Source organism: Gymnoscopelus braueri (assembly GCF_963280865.1).
Source record: "Gymnoscopelus braueri genome assembly, chromosome: 21".
NCBI classification, from domain to species: Eukaryota; Metazoa; Chordata; class Actinopteri; order Myctophiformes; family Myctophidae; genus Gymnoscopelus; species Gymnoscopelus braueri.
In genome coordinates, this window is record NC_137623.1 from 13,422,153 (window position 1) to 13,446,642 (window position 24,490).

The 24,490-nt window shown below is 41.9% G+C and overlaps 1 protein-coding gene across 1 annotated transcript; it reads right to left on the reverse strand.

Moving 5' to 3' along the window:
• Positions 1-1,296: 1,296 nt before the first annotated feature.
• Positions 1,297-24,490, reverse strand: kbtbd2 (kelch repeat and BTB (POZ) domain containing 2). The gene is made up of 7 exons (XM_080417612.1): positions 24,335-24,490; positions 14,193-14,938; positions 8,702-8,867; positions 7,579-7,923; positions 5,414-5,619; positions 3,265-3,592; positions 1,297-2,233 (listed from the first exon to the last, which is right to left on the reverse strand). The coding sequence occupies exons 2-7, from the start codon at positions 14,363-14,365 to the stop codon at positions 1,553-1,555; spliced, it is 1,899 nt and encodes a 632-aa protein (XP_080273738.1). The 5' UTR covers positions 14,366-14,938; positions 24,335-24,490; the 3' UTR covers positions 1,297-1,552.

A 24,490-nucleotide genomic window follows, 5' to 3' on the forward strand; every position in this document is an offset into this window, starting at 1 on the left:
CATCTGTTAACGCATTAAGACCGGCGGGAACGCAGCACGCATGTCATTTATATTTATATTTCTATGGCTGTTAAAAAAATAGCAGATCTACAAGCTCATAGCGCGGCACCGAGTGCCGTGCTATGAGCTTGCAGATCTGCTATTTTTGGAAAAATCGTGAAACTTTGTGCAAACCCTTGAATATATATATATTTTTTAAGCAAACATTTGTAACTCAAATCTTTGCTTCCGGATGTCCCTGGAACAACATGTTAGCTTTAAAAATATATATACACAAAAATTTGCACAAACGTTCAAGATTTTTCAAAAATAGCAGATCTACAAGCTCATAGCGCGGCACTCGGTGCCGCTGCGCTATGAGCTTGTAGATCTGCTATTTTTGAATAGCCCAAAGACATCTAAAAATGACAGAGATGCGTTCCCGGTCTTAATGGATTAAGCACCGAAGAGAGAGATTTAAGCACTGAAGAGAAAGAGAGAGAGGGAGGGAGGGAGAGAGAAAGGTGCAGTAGACAATGAACCTGACAGTGGTGAGAGGCAGTGGACGACAGAGAGATGGATGAGGGAGGGAGGGGGGATTGGTACAGTTGCCATTGTCATTCCAAGGTGGTTTGTGTTTTTCCCAGTATAAGTGCTTCATCATCATCATCATCATCATCATCCCCACAAATCAGTTGTTGTTTAGATTATCACATTGTAGACACGGTATGTATCAGAGCTGTTTTTAATATCTCATGACATGTGATGTCACACATCGGACAAAATAAGAAAAAGAAAAGAACAAACAAAGAGTTTTTTTTTCCTCTTCAGATTACTAATATATTTTTTTTAGTTTTGGGGGTTGGGAGGGGGGGGGGGGGGTGCGTTCGTTTTCCCTCCAAGCTCATCTCGGAGGCTCTGCATCGGGGTTTTCTCCACAGCGACGGCTGCAGCAACTGTAGTGAAACAAACTGTAAGCCTTGTCGAGTTCCTCAGATACCTCTCCAAAAGAATGCACACAACATGGAAACCCCTTCTACCAGGCTATAACAACACAATACGGGCCCCCATCCACCCCCTTCCATCCCGGTGAGGAGGAAGGAGGTGGAGAGGGTTAAACGAGGAGGAGGTAAAAACGAGGAGGTTTAACCCATTAAGACCTGGAACGTATCCATGTAAGTTTTTTTTATTTGAGCAAAAAAAACAGTATTTTACACTTTTGGCTATTAAAAAATAGCAGATATACAAGCTTGTAGCGTGGCACCGAGTGCCACGCTACGAGCTTGTAGATCTGCTATTTTTTGAAAAATCGTGAAAACTTGTGCAAACCTTTAAATATATATTTTAAAGCGAACATTTGTAACTCAAATTCTTTGCTTCTGGGAGGTTCCCTGGAACAACATATTTTGAGATGGGGGTCCGCGGCCAAATAAATATAATTTTGGGTGGTCCTTGACATGAATTTTTTTTTGAGCACCACTGATATAGAAACATAAGTTTTTCCAGAATACTTTTGGGGATTTAGAAGACATTTTTGTAGAATCGTGTTTCAGGTCTTAACGGGTCATAAGAGCTATACGTGCGGCAGAGACACCATGTCCCCGTCCACCATCTCGAACTCCTCCGCCCCGTCGGGCGAGAAGAGGCACGTGGGCAGCTTCCACGGCGACTCCTCCAGACACGACGGGTAGAGCTTGCCCACGGCGCAGCGGAAGTCCTTGCCCAGGTCCCAGAGCACGCGCTCCGACACGGGCTGCATCAGGTACCAGCGGTCCAGCTCCGCGTCGTACTGGTAGATGGCGTACTTGGCGCGCTCGTTCATGTGCGTCTCGCGCATGAAGATGCACAGCGAGTTGAGCAGCACCACGGCGCGCACGCACGGGTCCGAGTAGCGCTTGGCGGGGATGTTGGCCGCCGGCCGCCACTCGTTCTTGTTCACGTCGTAGATCTCCACCGTGACGGACGAGCCGTCGACGGTGCTGGTGGGCAGGCGCACGCCCGAGTTGCTGACCACGTGCAGGCCGCCGATGTAGAAGATGAGGTCGCCGAACACGGCCGCCGAGGCGAAGCAGCGGCTCGTCTTGCGCATGGCCATCTCCACCCACGTGTCGGCCCGCGGGAAGTAGCAGTACATGAGGTCGTGCGTCATGACGTAGATGCAGTCGTGCGCCGCCACCGACACGCTCCAGTTCCAGGCGAAGGGCAGCGGGCTCATCATGCTCCACTCGTCCTTCTCGCAGTCGTAGCGCTCCACCTAGGGATGCAAATTACCGATTAATTCATTAATTGATAATTGATAACCTTATTGATCGATTAAACAATTAATTAAGCCGAAACCGAAAATGAGTGCAGAAACATAATTGCCTTGATGTATATAACATTAACGAGCGTCAACGAGCATCAGCTGGACACAGACACACACACCTCCCCTCTGCAGTGCTCTATCTATGGAGTCTGTCTCACTTCTCTCCAAAAGCCCTTGAATATGATGGAATATGATTAAGGATTTCTGTGATTATGGTAAACTCACATTTGATATCACACACACCATACCTGTAACTTTCACTAGCCCCAAAAAAAAGGTTTTCAATTTTTTTTTAATATATTTTATTTTTGTTTTCAAATAATTTAAAATCGATCATTTCAATCGAATAAATTCTTAACGGTAGTTAATCGATTATAGCAGGGGTCTTCAACAGGGGGTCCGGGACCCCTAGGGGGTCCTCAGAGTTACTACAGGGGGTCGCCCAAATCTTTGTGTGATAGGATTTTCTTTTTTTTACATTAACCACTTGAACCCTAACATCCCTTTTCTGAGGAGAACTTTAGCCAAAAATACGCTATTTTTGGCAAAGAGGTATAGGTGTAGAGGGGGAAAAAAATCACACCCAGTTTGAAGTGGGCGGTGTGGTCATCACAGTGGTCATCATAGTGATGGAAGCTCACTTTAAAAAAAATTTTTGTGTGCATAATCCTTTTTATAGGTTATTAATGTCATCATGTGTCTCGCTAGCCAATCACAGTGCTGAATAGAGTCAGCCAATAGAGTCAGCCAATCACAGTACAGCTAGGGGTGTACTAATGAGCCAATCACAGTACAGCTAATGAGGTGTCCCAACCCCACTTATAGGGGCGGCTACACCACCCAAAAAGAGCAGACCTAATTTAAAAAAAAAAGTTATATAGAGGGGGTCCCTGCGTCATCCCTCTCTCAGCTAGGGGGGTCCCTGGCCTGAAAACGTTGAAGACCCCTGGATTATAGATGAATCGTTAAACATTCCCCACCGTCCGCTTGTTCAGCTCGCCGCCCACGTTGTCGCCGCCGATGGCGTAGATGTAGCCCTCGCAGCAGACCAGCGAGGGCTTGATGCGCGCGCACAGCATTGGCGTCTTGGGCACCCAGGCGTTCTGCTGGGCGTCGAACCAGAAGAAGCTGTCCACCGAGCGGAACACGGCCTGCAGCTTGCCCGTCTTGCCGTGGTTGGCCAGCGTGTTCTTCAGCGGGATCTGCCCGCCGGCGATGTAGACGTCGTTGTCGGGCGTGACCAGCGTGCCGACCTTCTGCAGGTCGCCCGGCGGGTTGTTGAGCTTGTAGACCTTCTCGGCCTGCGGGCTGGAAGAGAATCAGAACTTTATTGTCACATCACAGACAGTGTTGATTTCGTCGACTAAAACTATGACGAAAAATGTTTGTCGACTACCTTTTTTCACTGACGAAAACTAAATAAAAGCTAAATAAAAACTAAGCTATGATGACTAAAACTAAGACTAAATATATTGACAATTTCGTCAACAGATAAAAACTAGACTAAAATGTTAGTGAGGGACTAGTGGAGACGAGATCAGTGTTGGAATAGTTACTACAACATAGTAATATGTTACTTATTACATATTACTTGTTTAAAAAGTAATGTAGTTACTTTACTTATTACTCCCTGCCAAAAGTAACTAGTTACTTATTACTTAGTTACTTTTTTTTCCTCGCCCCCAGTAATTGCATCCTTTCTCCCCAAAAGTCTGACTTTGCATTTTCAACATTAGCAGTTTTTTTTTTCCTCTTTTCTGCAGCCTACATTGTAAAATCCTCATTGTTGATTTAACTCTGAAAAGTGTTCTGTACACATGACGGGTCCATTTGGTTCTATTTGTACACTCATTTCAATTATATTAACACTAAGACTTTTACTGTGTATGAATTCATAACTTACAGACTAAATGAAAACCATTTGACTATGAATTGAATACTAAGGACCTCAATGGAAACAAGACCGCAAGGACCTTTTTGGAAGTATTTTAAATGTATTTCATGTATTTTTTGCCTAAAAAAACATTAAAATTCAAACACCTGGGCTCAAACAGATAATGACTCATCATGAGACACAATCTTTGAACAACTTCTGTTGTTTATTAAACAAAATGTATTCTAATAATTTTATTTTATTTTATATTTAATTATATGATATACCATATTTAATAAATACCCTTTGTTTTGCTGTTTAAAAAAAACAACAACACAGAATCAAACGTTTTATGGTCATGATTCCTGTCATGATTTTATGGCTTGATTCTAAGCTTAAATTAATTGATATAAATATTTTGGAAATGTCAATGGGAAAAATGCATTGAGTATTTTGCGGTGGAACCCGGAAGGGGCGGGAACTGCGATGCTCTATTGACCAAAAACAACACAGGATCAAATAAACACACTCAAACCCAGAGTACCACCAAGGCTCGTGAAAAAAAGTAATAAGTTACTTTTTGAAAAAAAGTAAAGGTAATAATATTACTCAAAACGTGAAAGTAATTAGTTACGTTACTAGTTACTGGGAAAAGGTAATAATATTACTTTAAGTTACATATTACTTTAGTTACTTTCCAACACTGGACGAGATCCAGTAGAACTAAAAGACAAGTCATTTTATGTTTGGTTGCGCTCGGGTGTTGCGCTCTGAAAATAGCAGATCTACAAGCTCACAACGCGTCGCGCTGCGGCGCGTTGTGAGCTTGTAGATCGGCCTATTCAAGGCACCGCCAAAATACATTTTAGTCGACTAAATCAACTGTAGATTTAGTCGACTAAAATCTTATGATATTTAGTCAACTAAAACTAGACAAAAACTAAAACATTTCAGATGACTAAAATATGACTAAAACTAAATGGAATTTTATTCAAAAGACAACTAAAGATCGGCTATTTTCAAACATTTTTGTACTTTTACTTTTGGTACTTTAAGTACATTTTGATACCAATACTATTGTACTTTTACTCAAGTAAATTTAGAATTCCGGACTTTTACTTTTACAGAATACTTCTACATCGCATTATTAAGTAAAACATTCGGGTACTTTTTCCACCACTGCAAAGTGGGAAAGGAGATCAAACAAAGAGAAAAAAAATAAACAAACCAGTTATCGACATATTTAACACAAGTACCTGTAGCACGCCACCGTGTGGTTGTGGCTGATGACGTGGCCGCAGTCGCTGGGCGACTCCGCCGCCGCCTCCACGAAGATGAGCATCTCCTCTTTGGTCATGCCCAGGCGGGGCTTGAAGAACTTGGGCATGGACTTGTAGAGGCCCTGCACCACCACGGACTTGTCGTTGGGCGGGAGGCCCTGGAACCAGGCGCGCTGCGTCACCTGTGGTGGATAAAATTCATCATATTCGGTCATCGTGGTATTGATTAATTGAATGTATTAGTAGATGCAACAATAGTCACCCGTTCTTCCCTGTCAAAATCCTCTCCCTGACAAACTCCTCACAAACAGCCGACTCATGCAAACCTATTTCAAACATGCCGACTATGTGTGAGTCAGCTATAGAATAAAGCCCATGTAAGGAGTGACCATTTGCTGTTACCTCTGTGTACTTCTCCTGACAGTATAAAGATGTGTGGAACATTGGTGTTGGGGGTGCTGGGGGAAGCTGTGGAGGGAGACACTAGTCTCTCTCTGCTTAGCCTCGGAAACCCATGCTTTTTTTTTTGTTACAAAAGAAAAAAAGCCTGGGAGAGCCATGCAGGAACGATGGTCTTAGGACCTTGTTATCTCCTAACCAATCAGAGTGCAGAGGGGCGTCGTTCTAAATTTGGTGATGTCAGCGTGCTCATAGACATATAAAGGTAGACGCCTCATTCGGCTCTGAAGCGTCTGTATCTCGGGCGCGCTTCCTGCTTCCGCAGGGCTGCCGTGTGCGTCACACACGCGGAAGTTCGGTAGGCCAATCAGAGGCAGGTGGGGGCGGGTCTTTTTGTAACCCAGCTCTTAACCCTTTGAGAGGCAGCAGCTGACAGCTGTGCGCAGCATCTAGTTAGTTGGAACTTGGCAAACTCCACACTCTATTTGTGAAATTCAAATAAGAGACTGGTCCTTTTTCATATCAAGGTCCATTATTTATTCAGCATTTGAGTCACGGAACACCGTTTGATAAGCTTTAGCCTCTCACACCCAAAACGTAGAATATGTTATCGTTCGATAAGCTGTTGTCAAAATAACAATTGTTTACGTTCTCTAATTGTGTACTTGTTTAGTAAGTAATGCAGATGTTTAACAATTTGACTCTTGACAGTGTGAAATGTTATACTCAAGATTTAAAGATCTATAAGGGTCCATTTGGTTATTATCAACTCTCCATCATTTAGCTGGGTACCACCTGGAACCCCCTCAATGACCACTGGTGGTTCCCGGACCACTGGTTGAGAACCATTGCACTGACAAGTCCCGGAAAAGACGCACTGTGATTGGCCAGTAGTCAACGCACTGTGAGCGCTGTGATTGGCCAGTAGTCACTTTGAGTGACAGGTTCCCTGCGGAAGACGGAAGAGCCGCCGTGTATTGCGATACAAGTCGCCCCAATGAACTGCAGAGGCCAATGAGGTATCTAGGTTTCTAATATCTATGAGCGTGCTCCGTGCACAGAGGCGGGGACATAGATTGGTGAAGCAATAGGAAGCCCCGCACGAATCCGGGCGGCTGGGTTTGGATCCGCCCTTCAAGACCATCGATTGGGCTCGTTCTCTCAGTCTACTCTCTGCTGTGATGAGATCTACAATAAAGTATGACGTTTGATTCCTGACATTGCAGTCCTGCATCTCTTGACAGCAATTTTGATTCAGTTTTAGTCATAAAACTGAATCGACCCTTGAATCAAATTCCATTTAGTTTTAGTCATATTTTAGTCATCTGAAAGATAGTTTTAGTCGACTAAATATCATAAGATTATAGTAGACTAAATCTACAGTTGATTAAGTCGACTAAAATGTATTTTGCCGGTGCCTTGATGGTGTCGTAAATAATGGCTGATTTTACACTTGGTGGCATGCTGAAAATAGCAGATCTACAAGCTCACAACGCTGCGACGCGTTGTGAGCTTGTAGATCTGCTATTTTCATCGTCTTTCAGTTCTACTGGATTTCTTCTCCACTAGTCCCTCCCTAACATTTTAGTCTAGTTTCTATTTGTTGACGAAATTGTCAATATATTTAAGTCTAGTTTTAGTCATCATAGCTTAGTTTTTCTTTAGTTTGTCAGTGGAAAAAGGTAGTCGATGAACATTTTTCGTCATAGTTTTAAGTCGACGAAATCAACACTGTTACACACCTCGGACAGCGCGTCGATGCGGATCTGGCTGAGCACCGAGGACAGGTGCTGCGAGCGCGCCTCCATGTTGTACTCCAGCCAGAGCATGGCCGCCTCGCGCACCGTCTCCTCCTTCTCCACGTTGAGGTTGTCGCTGCTCAGCACGTCGACGAGCAGCTCGTGCGAGAGCTGCAGGAAGGCCTCCTGGCGGTAGACGGTGGGGAACTTGTGCTCCACCATGCGCTTGGCGCACTGCTTCAGCTCGCTGCAGCTGAACAGGTCGCCGAAGCTCAGCAGGCGCACGCAGTTGTCGGCGTTGATCTTCTTCACCAGGTAGTCGCGGCACTGCAGCAGCACGTCCTCCACCTGTTGGAGGGGATAAGGATAAGGATAATTCCTTTTAACAGGTCGTTCATGAAAGTCCTTGCGGTCTTGTTTCCAATGAGAACCTGTGAGCAATTGGGGTTAAGAGTCTTGCTCAGGGACAAATTTCATATCATCGGCACATATGCTGGGATAGCCTGGAATCGAACCTGGGGCAACCAGGGCCAGCTGGTTCCCTAGGCGGGCTCACTAACCACTCAGCTATGGCCGCCCCGTAAAGGACAGACAGATAAGACGGGTGGTTAAAAAGACAGGAGGATCAGAGAGACAAGCACACAGACGGAAAAAAATAATATATGTATATATATATGTGTATATATATATATATATATATATATATATATATATATATATATATATATATATATATATATATATATATATATATATATATATATATATATATATATATTTTTTTTTTTTTTTTTTTTTTTTTCCCCCGTAAAAAATCTATAGTAATAGATTTTTATGATGGACTAAATTCAATAGTCTGATTAACCACTTAACCCTGTGTTACACTTGTAAAATGGTGGCGTATAAAAATAGCAATAATAATCGTTCATTAACCCAATACAAATGTCTTCTAAATCCCAACAGTTTTCTAAAAAACTGCTATATCAGTGGTTCTCAAACTTTTTCATATTTGTCAAGGACCCCAAAATGATATGTATTTGGCCCCCCAAATGGAAGTCACATCGCCCAGCCCTAAGGTGAACTGACCTGTAAGAAGTCACATCGCCCAGCCCTAAGGTGAACTGACCTGTAAGAAGCAGGCGGTCTCATACAGGGGCTCCACGGTGCTGTCGTTGATGGCCAGGTTCCCCGTGTAGGCGTAGGTGATGATAACCTGCAGCGTGACGGGGTCCACGTTATGCAGGTGAACGTGGGTCTGATTGCTTTCGCTGAGGCCGCCCATGAACATGGCCCTGATGATGGAGGAGAGGTAACAAAAAAAGAGAAAAAGAAGAGTTTTCTTATTCTGTATAGCGACGGTGAATTGCTTCCATGTTTTTAACCAATTGACAAAATCAGTGGTGGAAAAAGTACTCAAATTCTTTACTTAAGTAAAAGTATCAATACTGCATTGTAGAAGTACTCCGTTACAAGTAAAAGTCTGGAATTCTAAATCTACTTGAGTAAAAGTTCAAAAGTAGTGGCATCAAAATGTACCAAAAGTAAAAGTACTAAAAAGTTTGAAAATAGCTGATCTACAAGCTCGCGACGCGTTGTGAGCTTGTAGATCGGCTATTTTCAAATAGCCTATGTATAAAATAGGGCTAAAGTGGTTAACGTATGTTTCATAATATCATAATGTACATCTGAAAAGTAACTAGCAACTAAAGTTTTCAAAAAATTGTAGTGGAGTAAAAGTGCAATATTTGCCTCTGAGATATAGTGGAGTAGAAGTAAAAGTATTGTAAATACTCAAGTAAAGTACAAATACCTCAAAATTCTACTCAAGTACAGTACTTAAGTAAACGTACTTAGTTACTTTCCACCACTGGACAAAATGCTTTAACATATTTATTTGTACATGTCTAGCTTGAGAACTAATTTCCATTGTGGTCCTTTGAGAGCTAGGTGTGTGTAAACTGTGAGAGTTGTGCATGTGTGTACACAAGTGTCTATGCCTGTGTGTGTGTGTGTGTGGGGGGGGTGTCAGTCAATCAATCAATTCCATGTTTATTTTAACATGTCTTGATGATACATCAGATAATTAGAGCCAGCGTCCGTATAATAGACTTGTATGAATGTTCAATATTATTGATCACTGTGTATGTTCAATTAGTGATCACTGTGATATTTGTCATCATATACGTGACACATTCTTTGCCAGTTCTTGGCTTGAGCGGGAGACAGTGTTATTGTCTTTCACATTTTATAATTGCACAAATATGAAGAACCAGAAGTCAGTTGTCTGCTGAGAAACAGAGAGCAGAGGAGAAGAGGACAGAAACACAGCGTGACTGTAATGACAAACACAATAGACACTCCTAAATGAAATGGGTGCACAATGCACATACTTGTAAATTAGATAAACATGTTTTGTTGCTTTAATTAAAGAGTACGGTCTAGACCTGCTCTAGTGCCTTAAGATAAATTCTCTCCAATGTAGTTATTATTTAGTCACACAGTCTTTCTACGCCTTTACAATGATCCAGCGTGAGATCAGAGTAAAGCATGAATCTTAGTCAACAAACAGGCTCAATAGTCATAAGTAGAGTGCAGTGCATCCTAGCAACCTAGCATCTGCCCACAAACATCTCAGCAATCTGAATAACATTAACATTTGTTCTTTCAAACCGCTACATTCCCATTCTACTACACACTACATTCTCATTCACCACCTTTTTCTCCTTCATACTCCAGTCTGTGTTCCTGTACCCCCAGTTCTGTCATTAAATGCAAGGTCATGCAGGCATGACCATCATACGCGCTCATATGAGTATGCACTACACACACGTACAGCACACACACACACACACACACACACACTATGGAACCGTTTCTACCTTGACTCAACTTCAATTGATCTCTACCAGTCACTTTTGTTCTTTAACCCATTAAGACCTGAGGTCGATTCTAAAAATGTTTTCTAAACGTAACAGTTTTTTTGAAAAAAAATCGAAAAAATAAATTTCCACGATTTTTCAAAAATAGCAGATCTACAAGCTCATAGCGCGGCACCGAGTGCCGCGCTATGAGCTTGTAGATCTGCTATTATATCTGCTTGTATATCTGCTATTATAACAATATAATGTCCCCCAAAACCCATAGTGTTCTGTGTGTATGCGTATTAACCCATTTAGACCGGGAAATAATCTGTAATTTTTAGATTGCTTTGGCTATTCAAAAATAGCAGATATACAAGCTCATAGTGCGGCACAGAGTGCCACAATATGACCTTGTAGATCTGCAACTCTTGACATTGTGCAAATCTTTAAAAATATATATTTTTTAAAGCGAACATTTGTAAAAATATTTTGTTCCAGGGAACCCCCCAGAAGCAAAGATTTGAGTTACAGATGTTCGCTTTAAATATATATATATATATTCAAAGATTTGCACACATTTTCACAATGAAAAAAAAGCTACTAAGCTTGTAGATGTGCTATTTTTGAATAAGCAAAGAAATCTAAAATGACAGAGATTGAATGGGTTAGTATAGGCGGCCTGTATAGGGTTTGCAGCCAGAGCCAAGCCTTATTACGGAATCCCACAAGCATAGCTCTCTCTCTCTCTCTCTCTCTCTCTCTCTCCTGTCTCAGCAGAACTACATGACACACAGGTTTCCTTACTAAACACAGACCTGCAGCTGCCATCTCTCTCCATTTAAAAAGAGAGGGACAGCTCTCTATCCTTAGAGGGAGAGAGAGAGAGAGGGTGAGGGAGGAAGGAAGGGGTGAGAGTGGAAAGGAAGTAAGTGAGGGGGTGACAGAGGAGTGAAAATAGAGTGCGAGTGTGTGAGGGTGCCAAGAGGAAGAGACGGGACACCTATGAACCCAGGAGGGGAAATGCTTGGCGTGCTCTTGCTGGATAACGAGAGTGTGTGTGGGAAACGCTACGGGGAGAACTGGAGATAGAGAAGAGGTGGATGAGAGAGGTGTTGACTGTTCACAATGTTTTTCTACGAAAGACGCATATAAAAAAAAATAGCAGACCTACTGTAAATGCTCACAACGCGTCGCAGATCGGCTATGTTTACTATTCGTCATATCACAAAGTATATGGGGCTTAAGTCATTAAGGAGTGGGGGGATTATGGAGAAAGAGCCACTAAGAGTGAAAGAGAGAGGGAGACGGAGAGAAAGAATGAGGCAGAGAGGGAGAATGAGACAGAGGGAGAGGACTGAGCTCTTGTCATGTACAGATGGAACCCCACCCAACACACACTAGGGATGGGCATTTGGACCATTTTTTTTTGGTAACGTCCCATTCTTGACACACCCCCACGGCTGAAACTTCCTACAGGTGATATAGGGGCGAGACACTTGTGTGATGGGTTTTCTATATTAGCTCATTTGCACGTTGTGTCACTATGTGGATCAATTAGCCTTGTTGGAGTGGGTGCCTCGCGTCTATTTTGTAGATTAGAACCCAACCAGCTACTTTCATTGAGTTGACATTGTAAAAGTTTTCTGTGATTGTATTGACCGAGTCCTGAGCTCAGTAAAACTAATTTCCAATGCTGTAGGCCAACTTAAAAGCAGTCTATATCACGCTGATATTTTGTATATTTTGTGATATATCAAGTCTTGTTACTAGAAATAGCCATTCTGAATGATTGATAAATTGTACATAAAGACATGTTTATTCATTTGTGTAACACATGTATTTGGGGTGGGAATTCTGAATGCTGAAGCAAGGGGGTTTTCCTATGGCGCCATACAAGCTAGAACTGGCCCTGCACACGTCGCATTATGCAACCACCTGCTTACAACATGAGGCCCCAGGTTCTTACGGGGGATCCTTCCATAGAATGAGGCCCCAGGTTCTTACGGGGGATCCTTCCATAGAATGAGGCCCCAGGTTCTTACGGGGGATCCTTCCATAGAATGAGGCCCCAGGTTCTAACAGGGGATGCTTCCATCGCAGTACAGGTTAACCCATTATAAGACCTGAGGCAACATTCTACAAATGCCTTCTAAAATCAGTAGTTCTCAAACTTTTTCTTAATTCAAAATTATTGAAATGTTTTTTCAAAAATAGCAGATGTACAAGCTCGCATCACGGCACAAAGTGATGCGCTGTGAGCTTGTATATCTGCTATTTTTTAGTAGCAAACGATAAAAAGGTTTAAGTTGGTCATGCACATACACACATATCAGAGGCAGGATAGCTACTAGCACACTCAGGGGGAGGGGTGTGTGTGTGTGTGTGTGTGTGTGTGTGTGTGTGTGTGTGTGTGTGTGTGTGTGTGTGTGTGTGTGTGTGTGTGCGTGTGCGTGTGCGTGTGCGTGTGTGTGCGTGTGCGCGCGTGCGTATGTGTCTCTCTCTCTCTAAGACGTGGTACATTATTCATTGCAACTGTAGGAGGTAAAGCCTGGATGATCATAACACTGTGACGAGCTGTACAATGCACTCAGACCAAATGACACTCAAGACGGCAGGGCCCATGCTTTGACAATTATGATAACCGTTACCATGGCGACAATCCTCTGGCACACCTAACTGCAATAGGAGCCACAGTTCACCCAGGACTAATTACAGTCAGACAAACAATTGAAGTACCAGCCAACACTATTACGGCACTGTGGAATGCAACAAGGTTTAGTATACCCTAACGATTGAGCCAATTAGAGCATTTAATTAGTGCTTAATTGGAGAATTTAATTAGAGCACGGGCCATTCTTCCCCAGACGTCACGCTGTCACACTGAAGCCTGAATCGTACTTAGTTGCCCATGGGTGTTTTGCGAACCGAAAACTGCATATCTGCAAGCTCAGCGCACAACGCATGGCAGTGTGACGCATTGTGAGTTCATAGCTTGTAGCTTGTGTTTTTAGGCGCGTGACATGATGCCCAACAAAGTATAACTCAAGGTTAAGGGCGTCCACACCAAGCACTATATTGTTCACCACTGTCGTGGTTATTATAGTTGTGGTGTGGACTCTGCAATTCACTTGAGTCAGAATGATTTTAAAAACAATATCTTTATAGCGTTTAGCTGGGCGATATGACTAGGTCGATATATATATCGTTGATATAAGACTTAAGATTTTTAAAAAGTGATCAAAAAAAAAACCCTGCTTCCCAATTAATCAATTAACTTGTCTGTTATTGGTTCAAAATTTCTGTTTCGATATATTGTCGGTTAATTGCCCGGCCCCAAAAGGCTCTATGCACAGCAGCCATATTGGAATGAAATTGGGCCTCGACCAATTGGGCCTCGACCAATGAAGGCTCTGTTCCATTTAGTGTAGAACAGTGGTTCTCAATCCTCTTAAATTTCAAGGACCCCCATAACTGCGAGAGTGTACAAATGGAACCAAATGGAACCTCACGGGTCCATTTGGTTCCATTAGAGTTACACACCCGTAAGGGACCGTTTGGAATGCGTTTCCAGTGAGCCAACATGCACAACATCAGCACCCTGACTCTGTTTGACCAGAATGGAACAGAGCCTTCATTAGTATCATTGGTAACACCTGTGAAGGAAGTAAGGAAGAGGCCCAATTTCTTTCCAATATGTACAGCTGTGCATAGAGCCAATTAGCGCTTTATGTGGCATGGCCCATTAGTTAATCTCACCTGAAATAGGAGCTGCAGGTGGCCAGGACCATCTTGTGGCAGGGGAACTCCGAGTCCTCCACCAGCAGCACCACGTCCGTGAGCAGCTTCTGCTCGTAGAAGAACTTGAGCTGCTCCAGCAGAGAGACGGCGTAGTCCGTGTTGACCGGCCGGCGCTCACCTACATCCGACATGGTCGCGTCCCATGAATCCCGCCCCAGGTTTGGACAGAGGTCTCGCCGCCGGTTAAGAAACCGGACTCACGCACGAGCAGGAAAAAATAATTATATTATATGAAGATGAGAAAAGTAAAAAAAAAAGGGGGGTTGGGGGAGGGGGGGGAAGGGATGCGGGGGGGAAGTGACACCAACACCTCCACTGGTGCAAGTGGAGGCGTTTACAGCTTTCACTGGGGGGTGGGGGCGGGGGGAGCTGCCCCTAAATGAACCAGCTCCTTTTTTTGTTAATGACGGTGAGGTCAGACGAGAGGCAGAAAGACTGGCTTGTCTTTCGGTCTCGTCTCGTGCGTTCCTTCCTGGAGGTCAGCAGAGGTTCGGAACGGAGCCCCTCTCTGCGGCTGAGAGTCCAGGTGGCGGCGGTCGGCACTGAGGTTTGTCGGTCGCCGTGTGCGTGCGCCCCCCCCTTTGCGTCGAACAGTTGTCTGAGGGTCTCTCTGTGTGAAGAGTTGCGGGAGGGAGGGGGTGGGGGCTGGAGGTAGAGGGACAGCCACTCCGACTTGGTGTGACACCCGCTACATCAGTGCATGTCTGGAAAGACAACAGGGACAAAGAAACTCAAAACTACACTCATAACAGATTTTTTTCCTTCATGCAATACAGAATGACCTCTTTAACCCATTGATACCTGGAACGCATCTGTGTCACTTTAGATGTCTTTGGCTATTCAAAAATAGCAGATATACAAGCTCATAGCGCGGCACCGAGTGCCGCGCTACGAGCTTGTAGATCAGCTATTTTTGAAAAATCTTTTTTTTTTTTCTTTTTTTTAAACTGTTAGGATTTAGATTTTTTTTTAAAGAATCGCCTCAGGTCTTAAATGGGTTAAATCTAGTGCATGGCAGAGATGTGCTTAGAATTATTTTCAGGAAATAAGTAATTCAGGATGGAAATAAAGGTCTTGCTACGTTACACTGCCTACCCCATCTACAGGTTGGTACACCATGAACACATTTCTAATCTACATCGTAACTCTAACTGCCAAAATACCGTTTCTGCTGGTGTATATATATGTGTATGTACTGTACATAGATATCTTGATCTTTTTGTGTTCTCTTTGACATGCTTAGAGTACTTCACCCAAAAAAGTACTTGTTTTCTATCAATTACACACCCCATGAAGCCTTGAATTCATGTTTTGTTTTGTTTTTTTCGCATTCCTGAGCCAATAATTTGATGACCGGCAAAGTCAAAGAGTCTCCTATTGACCAATTCATGGGGTCCATGGGATGTGTTCATGGAATTGATAGATAGGAACTACTCCTTTAAATGTTAGATTTTTTTTCCCCCTGCTCTCCCTACCCCGTTTCTTCTTCTCCCTTTATGGAGAACAACAAAAATGATGGCGCTTACGAGAAAACAAATGTCACCAACTTCTTTACACCTGTAAACCAGTGATGTGACAATAAAGTAGATTCTGATTTTACACACACACACACACACACACACACACACACACACACACACCCCCCCCCCCCCCCCCAGATTGAGCCTGAGAGGCAGGCTGTGAAATTAAATGTCTTGTCTATACCCCTCTGCACACTCTGGGCTGTCAGATATCCCTGCATATCCCCAATCCCTTCCTTCTTTCCACATGAGGGAAAAAATGCACCGTCAACAATCCTGGTCTCCCCTGACAGGTCACCCAGCGCCTCGCTCCCTCTCTCTCCTCTACCTATCGCTCCCCCCCCTCCCCCTCTCTCTCTCTCTCTCTCTCTCTCTCTCACACTCTCCATCCTTCACTCTAGAAGACTGCACAGACAGCCAGACGCTGTAGGGTGAAGTTGCCTTTAGGGGGGGAGCGACCTGGACGATTGTTGTCAGCCTGCCAGGCTGCGCAAGCAACCACCCTCAAGCACGACTAATCAGATTCACGAGTCATCGGGAACCCGCCATGGATAGCAACCCAGTCATCAGGGGGTGCCTAAACTCTGAACCAATAACCCATTAAGGCCTGAGGTTCCGATTCTACAAAATGTCTTCTAAAATCAGTTCTAAAAACTGTTTTTTTTTTTTTTAATTATGTTGCTATGTCAGTGGTTTTCTAAGTTTTTAATGTCAAGGACCCCAAAATTATATGTATTTGGCCGCAGACCCCCATCTCAAAATATTTTGTTCCAGGGACCCCAGAAGCAAAATTTTGAGTTACAAATGTTCGCTTTAAAAAATATATATATTCAAAGATGTGCACAAATTCGATTCGATATTTCAAAAATAGCAGATCTACAAGCTCATAGCGCGGCACTCGGTGCCGCGCTATGAGCTTGTATATCTGCTATTTTTGAATAGCCAAAGTGTAAAAAAAATGACACAGATGCGTCCCAGGTCTTAATGGGTTAAGACCGGGAACGCATCTGTAATTTTTTTATTTCTTTGGCTATTTTTTGAAAAAGCTTTAAAGTCTCTGGGGGTCCCCGGAACAACATATTTTGAGATGGGGTTCCGCGGCCAAATATTTGATATGAAAAAAGTTGGAGCACCACTGATATAGCAACATACTGATAGGATTTAGAAAACATTTTTAGATTATGCTCCAGGCGATTGCGACGGCCGCGCTGTCGATTCAGCGCCATCCGAGTTGCATACCGATCGGGCTCAGAATCAGATTGCACAGAGCTTGCACTGCCTGGCACCAGTGTTGATTTTGACAGCAAATTTTGATTTAGTTTTAGTCATAGTCTTTTGAATAAAAATTCCATTTAGTTTTAGTCATATTCTAGTCATCTAAAATGTTTGAGTTTTTGTCTAGTTTTAGTCGACTAAATATCATAAGATTATAGTCGACTAAATATACATTTGATTTAGTCGACTGAAATGTATGTTGGCGGTGCCTTGATGGCGTCGTAATGGCTGATTTTACACTCGGTTGAAAATAGCCGATCTACAAGCTCACAACGCGTCGCAGCGCGACACCCGAGTGCAACCAAACATAAAATGTCTTGCCTTTTAGTTCTACTGGATCTCTTCTCCACTAGTCCCTCCTTAACATTTTAGTCTATTTGTTGACAAAATTGTCAATATATTTAGTCATAGTTTTAGTCATCGTATAGCTTAGTTTTTTATTTTGTCTTTCTTTTGTTTTCGTCAGTGAAAAAAAAGGTAGTCGACGAACATTGGGTCGACACACATACATGACACACAAGCAGACACACTTATTAAAAGAAAAGAAAAAGAAGCCTCCAGTGAAATGTTGGGGTACAGAGCAAACCATAACAATGTACCGTTTCCATTTCCTCAGACACAAAGGAACACACTTTTGGCTGCATGGCTATACAGCAGCTCCTCCACTCCTCCTATCCCAAATGACTTCAGCCTTTCTGGCAGGGCTGCCACCATACGGAGCCCCTGAGGCACTTTTTACTATCCATACATCCGTAGACGACGTAAAGTGCTGCAGTTTACAGCAACGCCAATAAGGACGATACAAATACTTGTGTCTACAATGTCAGCTATTAACCCTTTGAGACCGGGAACGCATAAAATAGCAGATATACACGCTCATAGCGCGGCATCAAGTGCCGTGGAACGTGGTTCCGGTTACCACGTTCCGATGACGCTTCTCGTCAAACTCAATTGCGGAAATAATATGAATAATATTATGGGGATATAATCCTATAAGCTGCATAATATATTGGAAATATATAATATATAATAATAAATATAATAGCAGATGCCTTTACTGTAATATGGGTGGCTATTTTTATTTATTAAAAACATTCCTGAGTCGTGCACTGCAACATTTTCACCAGATTTTTTTTGGCTCAGCGGTAAAGATTTCAGGCCCAGCGCCGGAAACCCTGTCATTTTCACCAGAGAATGTTTGGCTCAGTGGTAAAGATTTCAGGCCCGGCGCCGGAAACCCTGTCATTTTCACCAGAGAATGTTTGGCTCTGCGGTAAAAATGTCAGGCCCGGCGAATGGACTGCCGAAAACCCTGTCATTTACAATTGTATTTTTGTATAGTTGGTGTGAACTCTGCATTCCACGTCACTTTTTAAAAAAACTATAATTTCATGTTATGGTTTTAGTGTTCGGTGTGAAGGGCACTTTAGTCTAGTCAACTCAAACCATTTGGCTCGTTAGCAAGCCAAATGGAATGTTACCTGGCTATAGCCAATCACCCAAAAATTCCCACGATCATAACATATCGCTTATGTTTTGTATAAAAATCTTAAAAAATTCAACATAATTTCCAATGCATGACTTTTTCGTTTCCACAGGTTTCCCTTGCAAAATATGTTTGATTTCAAATGGGATTGTACCTGAATAGAATAATTATAAATAAATAAACAAATAAATAAATAAACAAACAGTAGTTTGTAGTGGCTTACTGTCGGTATCAGCCCCGAGAACGAGGATGTCTATCCCCTTTTCACCCATCAAGACCTGGAACGCATCTGTGTCACTTTAGATTTATTTGGCTATTCAAAAATAGCAGATATACAAGCTCATATGCTATGAGCTATGAGCTTGTAGATCTGCTATTTTTGAAAAATCTTGAAAAAAGTTTTCTTCAATTTTTTTTCTAAAAACTGTTAGGATTTAGGAAAAAAAATGTTAATCGGCCTCAGGCCTTAATGGGTTAAATGTGCTTGACCCCTGGGAGATGGACTGCTGAGGTGCAGCGCAACACCAAACATCAGACAACCATGCCATGCTACTTATACGCCGAGTTGGCAGTGCCCGTGATCGAACCCAGAACCTTGTGGTCCAAAGGCGAGGGCTTTACTGACCGAGCTACCCGGACACTTAGGGTAAGTGATATTTTGGGGTAAAAAATAAGTGTCAAATAGATCTGTATTCTGATAGTACTCATTTCTATAGTCGTTTAGTGTTTGTTCAGTAACAGGAGTCTCCCTACATCTCCATTAGCCTGGAAACCTGAAGATGAATCTGCCATTGCAAAAAAAGAATATAGCCCTCGGCAGATTTGGTCTGGCACCGCTCGGTTGTGATTGGATTTCACTCCCTCCGAAGTAGTGAGGGACCACCAGAGGCATTTTTTTAATTCGCCCCTTGGAAATGCAGGTTCCACAGAGATTCCAGACTCATATCTACTCAGTGATATTAGTCTGGCCATGCCAGGCTAGTATCCAATCAGGATACAGATTAAACAAGTGAAATTGGAAGTGATGGCACAAGTGATGGAAGTGATGAGCAGACAAAATTTGAACCTATCAAATTGAAGCCGATAAATGGGTACTAGTCTCTCCTGATTGGCAACTACCTGAAAATGTATTTTCAGTTTATTAAAGAGCTGTAGAGACAAGGAGACCCCCGTTACTGAACAAACACTATAAAGCAATGATTACTGTCACAATATAAATAATCCAAAAAAAAAAAACTGTTTTGTTTTAACCAAAAATTTAACTTATTCTAATATTAATAAAGAAATAAAACAATGTAATTGTTGAGAACTACACATACTTGAAGATAGACCATATGTGCTGGAAAAACATCAAGAAAGGTGACGGTACAATTCCTTGAGGAGCCCTCAAGGAATTTTACTGTCACCTTTCCTGTTCACCCACCACACCTCCAACTCAGGTGTGTGCCACCTACAGAAGTTGTCCGATGACTCCTCCATTGTAGTACAGTGCCCCGGTGAAGAGCTTCGTAGGGTGGTGTGACAAGCCTAACCCTAGTAATTATTTATTTATTATTGATATCGTCATGGAAAGCCATTTCTTTGTATATTTAAGTTATTTGTCATATCTGCCCCGTGCAAGTTTTGTTTATGAACCTTAAAAGCCAAACTGAAATTGTGTTCCAATGTCCAATGGAAAAACACACTCAAGCTTGACTCCGATATTAGAACTTTAAGACCTGTACTGTCTGTGTGTTACTGACGTTTGACTATAGCGACTCCTGCATGGTGCACTTGCACATGTATGTAACTTATACATTGTGCAAAATCAGTCCAAATGCAGATGGCAAGATCAGACATTAAGTCTTTATTTTATTTAAAAAATATGTATAAATGTAATGTTTTGGGGATGACAGTCTACCTGTACAAATGTTCCCATTCAAACCCATTCAAAGATCCAGTGCAGATAACTAGTGCCTTCAGACAGTTCATTTATTATTATTTTTCATTCTTGTTCATTCATCTTGGGTTTGCTTCTTGACTGGTACGTCGTTCGCCTGCGTTTCATTTTCACTGCTGTTGGTGCTAGCTATGACACCTGAATTACCCTCTGAGGATCCATAAAGGATTAGCCAAAAGTTTTACCCACTGTGTGCCACTTCCCAAAACAGAACAGTCGACCAAAACATGGCAAAGCACAGGAAGATTTTACCTACTGCATGAAGCTACTTATCCCATAAAGACTGGGAACACATCTGTGTCATTTTAAGATTTCTTTGCCATTTCAAAAATAGCAGATCTACAAGCTGCCACGCTATGAGCTTGTAGATCTGCTATTTTTGAAAAATCGTGTGAATCTTTGAACATATATTTTTTTAAACCGAACATTTGTGACTCAAATCTTTGCTTCAAGGGATTCTACAAATGTCTTCTAAATCCTAACAGTTAAAAAAAAAACGTATGTTGCTATGTATCAGTTATTCAGTTCCAGGGACCCCCCAGAAGGAAAGATTTGAGTTACAAATATTTGCTTTCAAAATATATATATTCAAAGATTTGCACAAATTTTCAAGATACTTTTTTTTTTGCAGATCTAATGATCATAGTGCGGCACTCATGAGCTTGTACATCTGCTATTTTTGAATAGTCAAAGACATCTTAAAATGACATGGTCTTAATGGGTTAAATCAAGATTTCCCTTAAAAATCACTTTTTAGATTTACTTTGTAGAAACTTCTAGATTATATTCAATAATTGCCTAATGTGAAATACCAATCATTTGTACTGAGGAGGTTTTGTGCGACCGGCCAGGCCCTCTGCTACACGCAAGCTCGTTTATACCTGTACAGTGGGGTAAGTAACTAAGCACATTTACTCAAGTACTGTACTTGAGTACAAGTTTGAGGTACTTTTACTTTACTGGAGTAATTCCCATTTTCAATACTTTTACACAACATCTCACAGGCAAATATTGTACTTTTACTTTCGATTATTATATTATACAAAACATACATTAACCACTTCAGCCCTATATACATACTTTGGCTATTTGAAAATAGCAGATCTACAAGCTCTCAACACGTCACGTTGTGAGCTTGTATCTGCTATTTTCAAAAGATTTTTTACACATTTGAAAACTCGAAATTGTACATTCTGCATAATAAGTACTTTTACTTTAGGTACTTTCAGTACATTTTTATGCCAATACTTTTATTCAAGTACATTTTTAATACTGAACTTTTACTTGTAACAGAGTGAGTGTAAACATTTGTGGTATTGATACTTATGTAAAACAAGTGAGTACTTCTTCCACCACTGACTGTACTATAAGGCTAAAACCGTTGGTGAAACATTTTCACATGGTAAATTAAGTGTTCACATTTGTTATGAACCACTATAGCTGATGTATCTATTAAAAAGGTGTAAAAATGGATGGCGATGCGACGGCCGCGCTAACCGTTGGCGTTAGCTTGGCCGTAATGTCCAGTTCCGGTGTCACACGGAAAGTGGCGAGCTATCGAAATATGTGACCGCGCACAGGTCACCTCTTACAGCAGTGGCTGTGGTTCTCAAAGGTTTGCACAAATTTTCAAGATTTTTCAAAAATAGCAGATCTAAAAGCTCATAGCGCGGCACTTATGAGCTTGTAGATCTGCTATTTTTGAATAGCCAAAGTTTAAAAGGTCATAATTATTCTGATGCTATATTCACACATTTTGCTGGGTACCCCCTTGAACCCCCTCAAGGACCCCTGGGGGTCCCCGGACCCCACTTTGAGAACCAATGTCTTACAGAACACCCGGTAACTGTAACTTACATATAAAACTAAACAACAACCACCACCACAACCACCTTTATATACTGTAATAATAATAATAGCTCTAACAACAACTTATAAGCCAAACTCAAATATCAATTGAATAATCATTGAGCCATCCTCTCGCTGGTGTCAACTTTACTACTCCTTTATATACCATTTAACACCGTCATATGTAAAGCATTCTGCATTGCCATTGTGTTTTTTAATATGTTATAGAACAGTGGTTCTCAACCTTGAGGAGGATAACATTTAGTTTGACTCAGGTCCCCAGATAAATATTGTGAAAATAGCTGATCTACAAGCTCACAATGTAGCAAGTAGATCATCTATTTTCACAATTTCAGCCACTTTCTTATATTATTTGACCCTTTGGCCAATGTTTGACCAGTTTTTATAGTATAGTTAGTTGATTACTTTAGATGCAGTAATGGTCTTTTTTTTTTTTTTTAGGTATTAAAAATGTCTGAAGAGTCCTTAAATTGTCACTTCACTGTCATTCTCCCCCCCCCCCCAATAATGCCAATAATGCCATGCATTTTAACATGAAATAAGGCTCGTCAAACAGCGACCTCTGGGCGTCACAGAATTCGACAGGTCACTAATGCCTGTGCGACACCTGTGTACAACTTCACTTTTAGCTCAACGGACTAGCTACATCTTGCTAACACACTGAAATAACGCCACTATCGCGCCACAGGGCAGTTAGCCGTTTAATTAATACAATACAACATCGCCATTGACGCACCTGAAACGTTACGTCCGTTTAGTTTAGCAGTTGAAGCGAGGACGCTGTTCCAGCAGTAGAAACATACTAGCTTTGTGGCTAAAGATTAGCATCGAACACACATCAAGGACGCGATGGTGACGTCACCGCAAGAAATGCGTAGTGTCACGAGGCCATGACGCAGATAATGTACATAACTGTACATAACGTTATGTGGAAAGTAACTAAGTACATTTACTCAAGTACTGTACTGTGTCCAATTTCCAATATTTTTTACTTCTACTCCACTACATCTCGGAGGCAAATGTTGTACTTTCACTCCACTACAATTATTTGAAAACTTTAGTTACTAGTTACTTTGTTGATTTAGATGATTTAGATTATTATTACACATACATTAACTACTTCAGCCCTATATACATTTTGGCCATTTGAAAATAGCAGATCTGCAAGCTCACAATGCGCGCGACGCATTGTAGATCGGCTATTTTCAAAAGATTTTATAACATTTGAAAACTTGTGAAATGGGACATTACATAATGAGTACTTTGGTACTTTGAGTACATTTTGATACCAATACTTTTATACTTTTGCTAAAGTAAATTAAGAATTCAATGCCTTTTACTTGTGACAATATTTCTACATTACAGTATTGATACTTTTACTTATGTATAAAATGTGAGTACTTTTTCCATCACTGTCAAACTGAGAAGTGACGTATGTACCACCAAAAACCATAACAACAACATCATTTTGAATTTGATTTAAAAATAAATAAATTAGCGAATATTAAACGTCATTAAACAATATATTTAACAGTAACAAAAAAGGAGCATTTTTTCAACTAGACGCCTTTTTCGGTTTGGGGTGAAAAACACTTTCACTTCCCACCAGGGTTGCCAGATCTGCTTATTATAATTTCCCCGCAAGATTTTATTTGAAAATAGCCGATCTACAAGCTCACATCGCGTCACATCGCGACGCGTTGTGAGCTTGTAGATCTGCTATTTTCAAATAGCTGATGTCTATGTTAAAGTGCTCATGTGGCCCATAGTCGCTTCTTTTTGGGCTGGTTTTCCTAGACCTGGTTGCTTGTTTCTCTCACAGAATCTGGCAACACTGCTTCACAATACTAAACGACGCGTGGTTGTGACGTCACCGACGCATCCTCGGCTCGCTCGCCGTCCTAGACCGTTAGCTAGCTGTGTGTATGTAAGCTAAAGCTAAAAGATAACGTCAGCCTGCTGAGCTGAAGCACCAGTCTGATCAAACACGAGCCTCTGAATTGTCTCTTACGGTCGTTCCCGGTGTGTTCCACACATGGAGGAGGTTCGTTGTCACCGCGGTAGAGACGGTTCGAGCCCCCTCGGAAGATGAATGGACAGAGTAAACCGTTGGAGAGCGTTGAGGGCTTCCAGAAGCAGAGCAGCAGCACGGCAACCTTTCAGCGCA

Bases quoted from the DNA above. Each gene is read 5' to 3' on its own strand.
- kbtbd2 (XM_080417612.1), bottom strand. From the start codon at position 14,365: ATGTCGGATGTAGGTGAGCGCCGGCCGGTCAACACGGACTACGCCGTC. The intron at 7,924-8,701 runs GTCAGTTCACCT...CCCCTCCAACAG, and splicing joins AGACCGCCTGCTTCTTACAG to GTGGAGGACGTGCTGCTGCA. The intron at 2,234-3,264 runs GTGGGGAATGTT...TTGCATCCCTAG, and splicing joins GCGAGCTGAACAAGCGGACG to GTGGAGCGCTACGACTGCGA.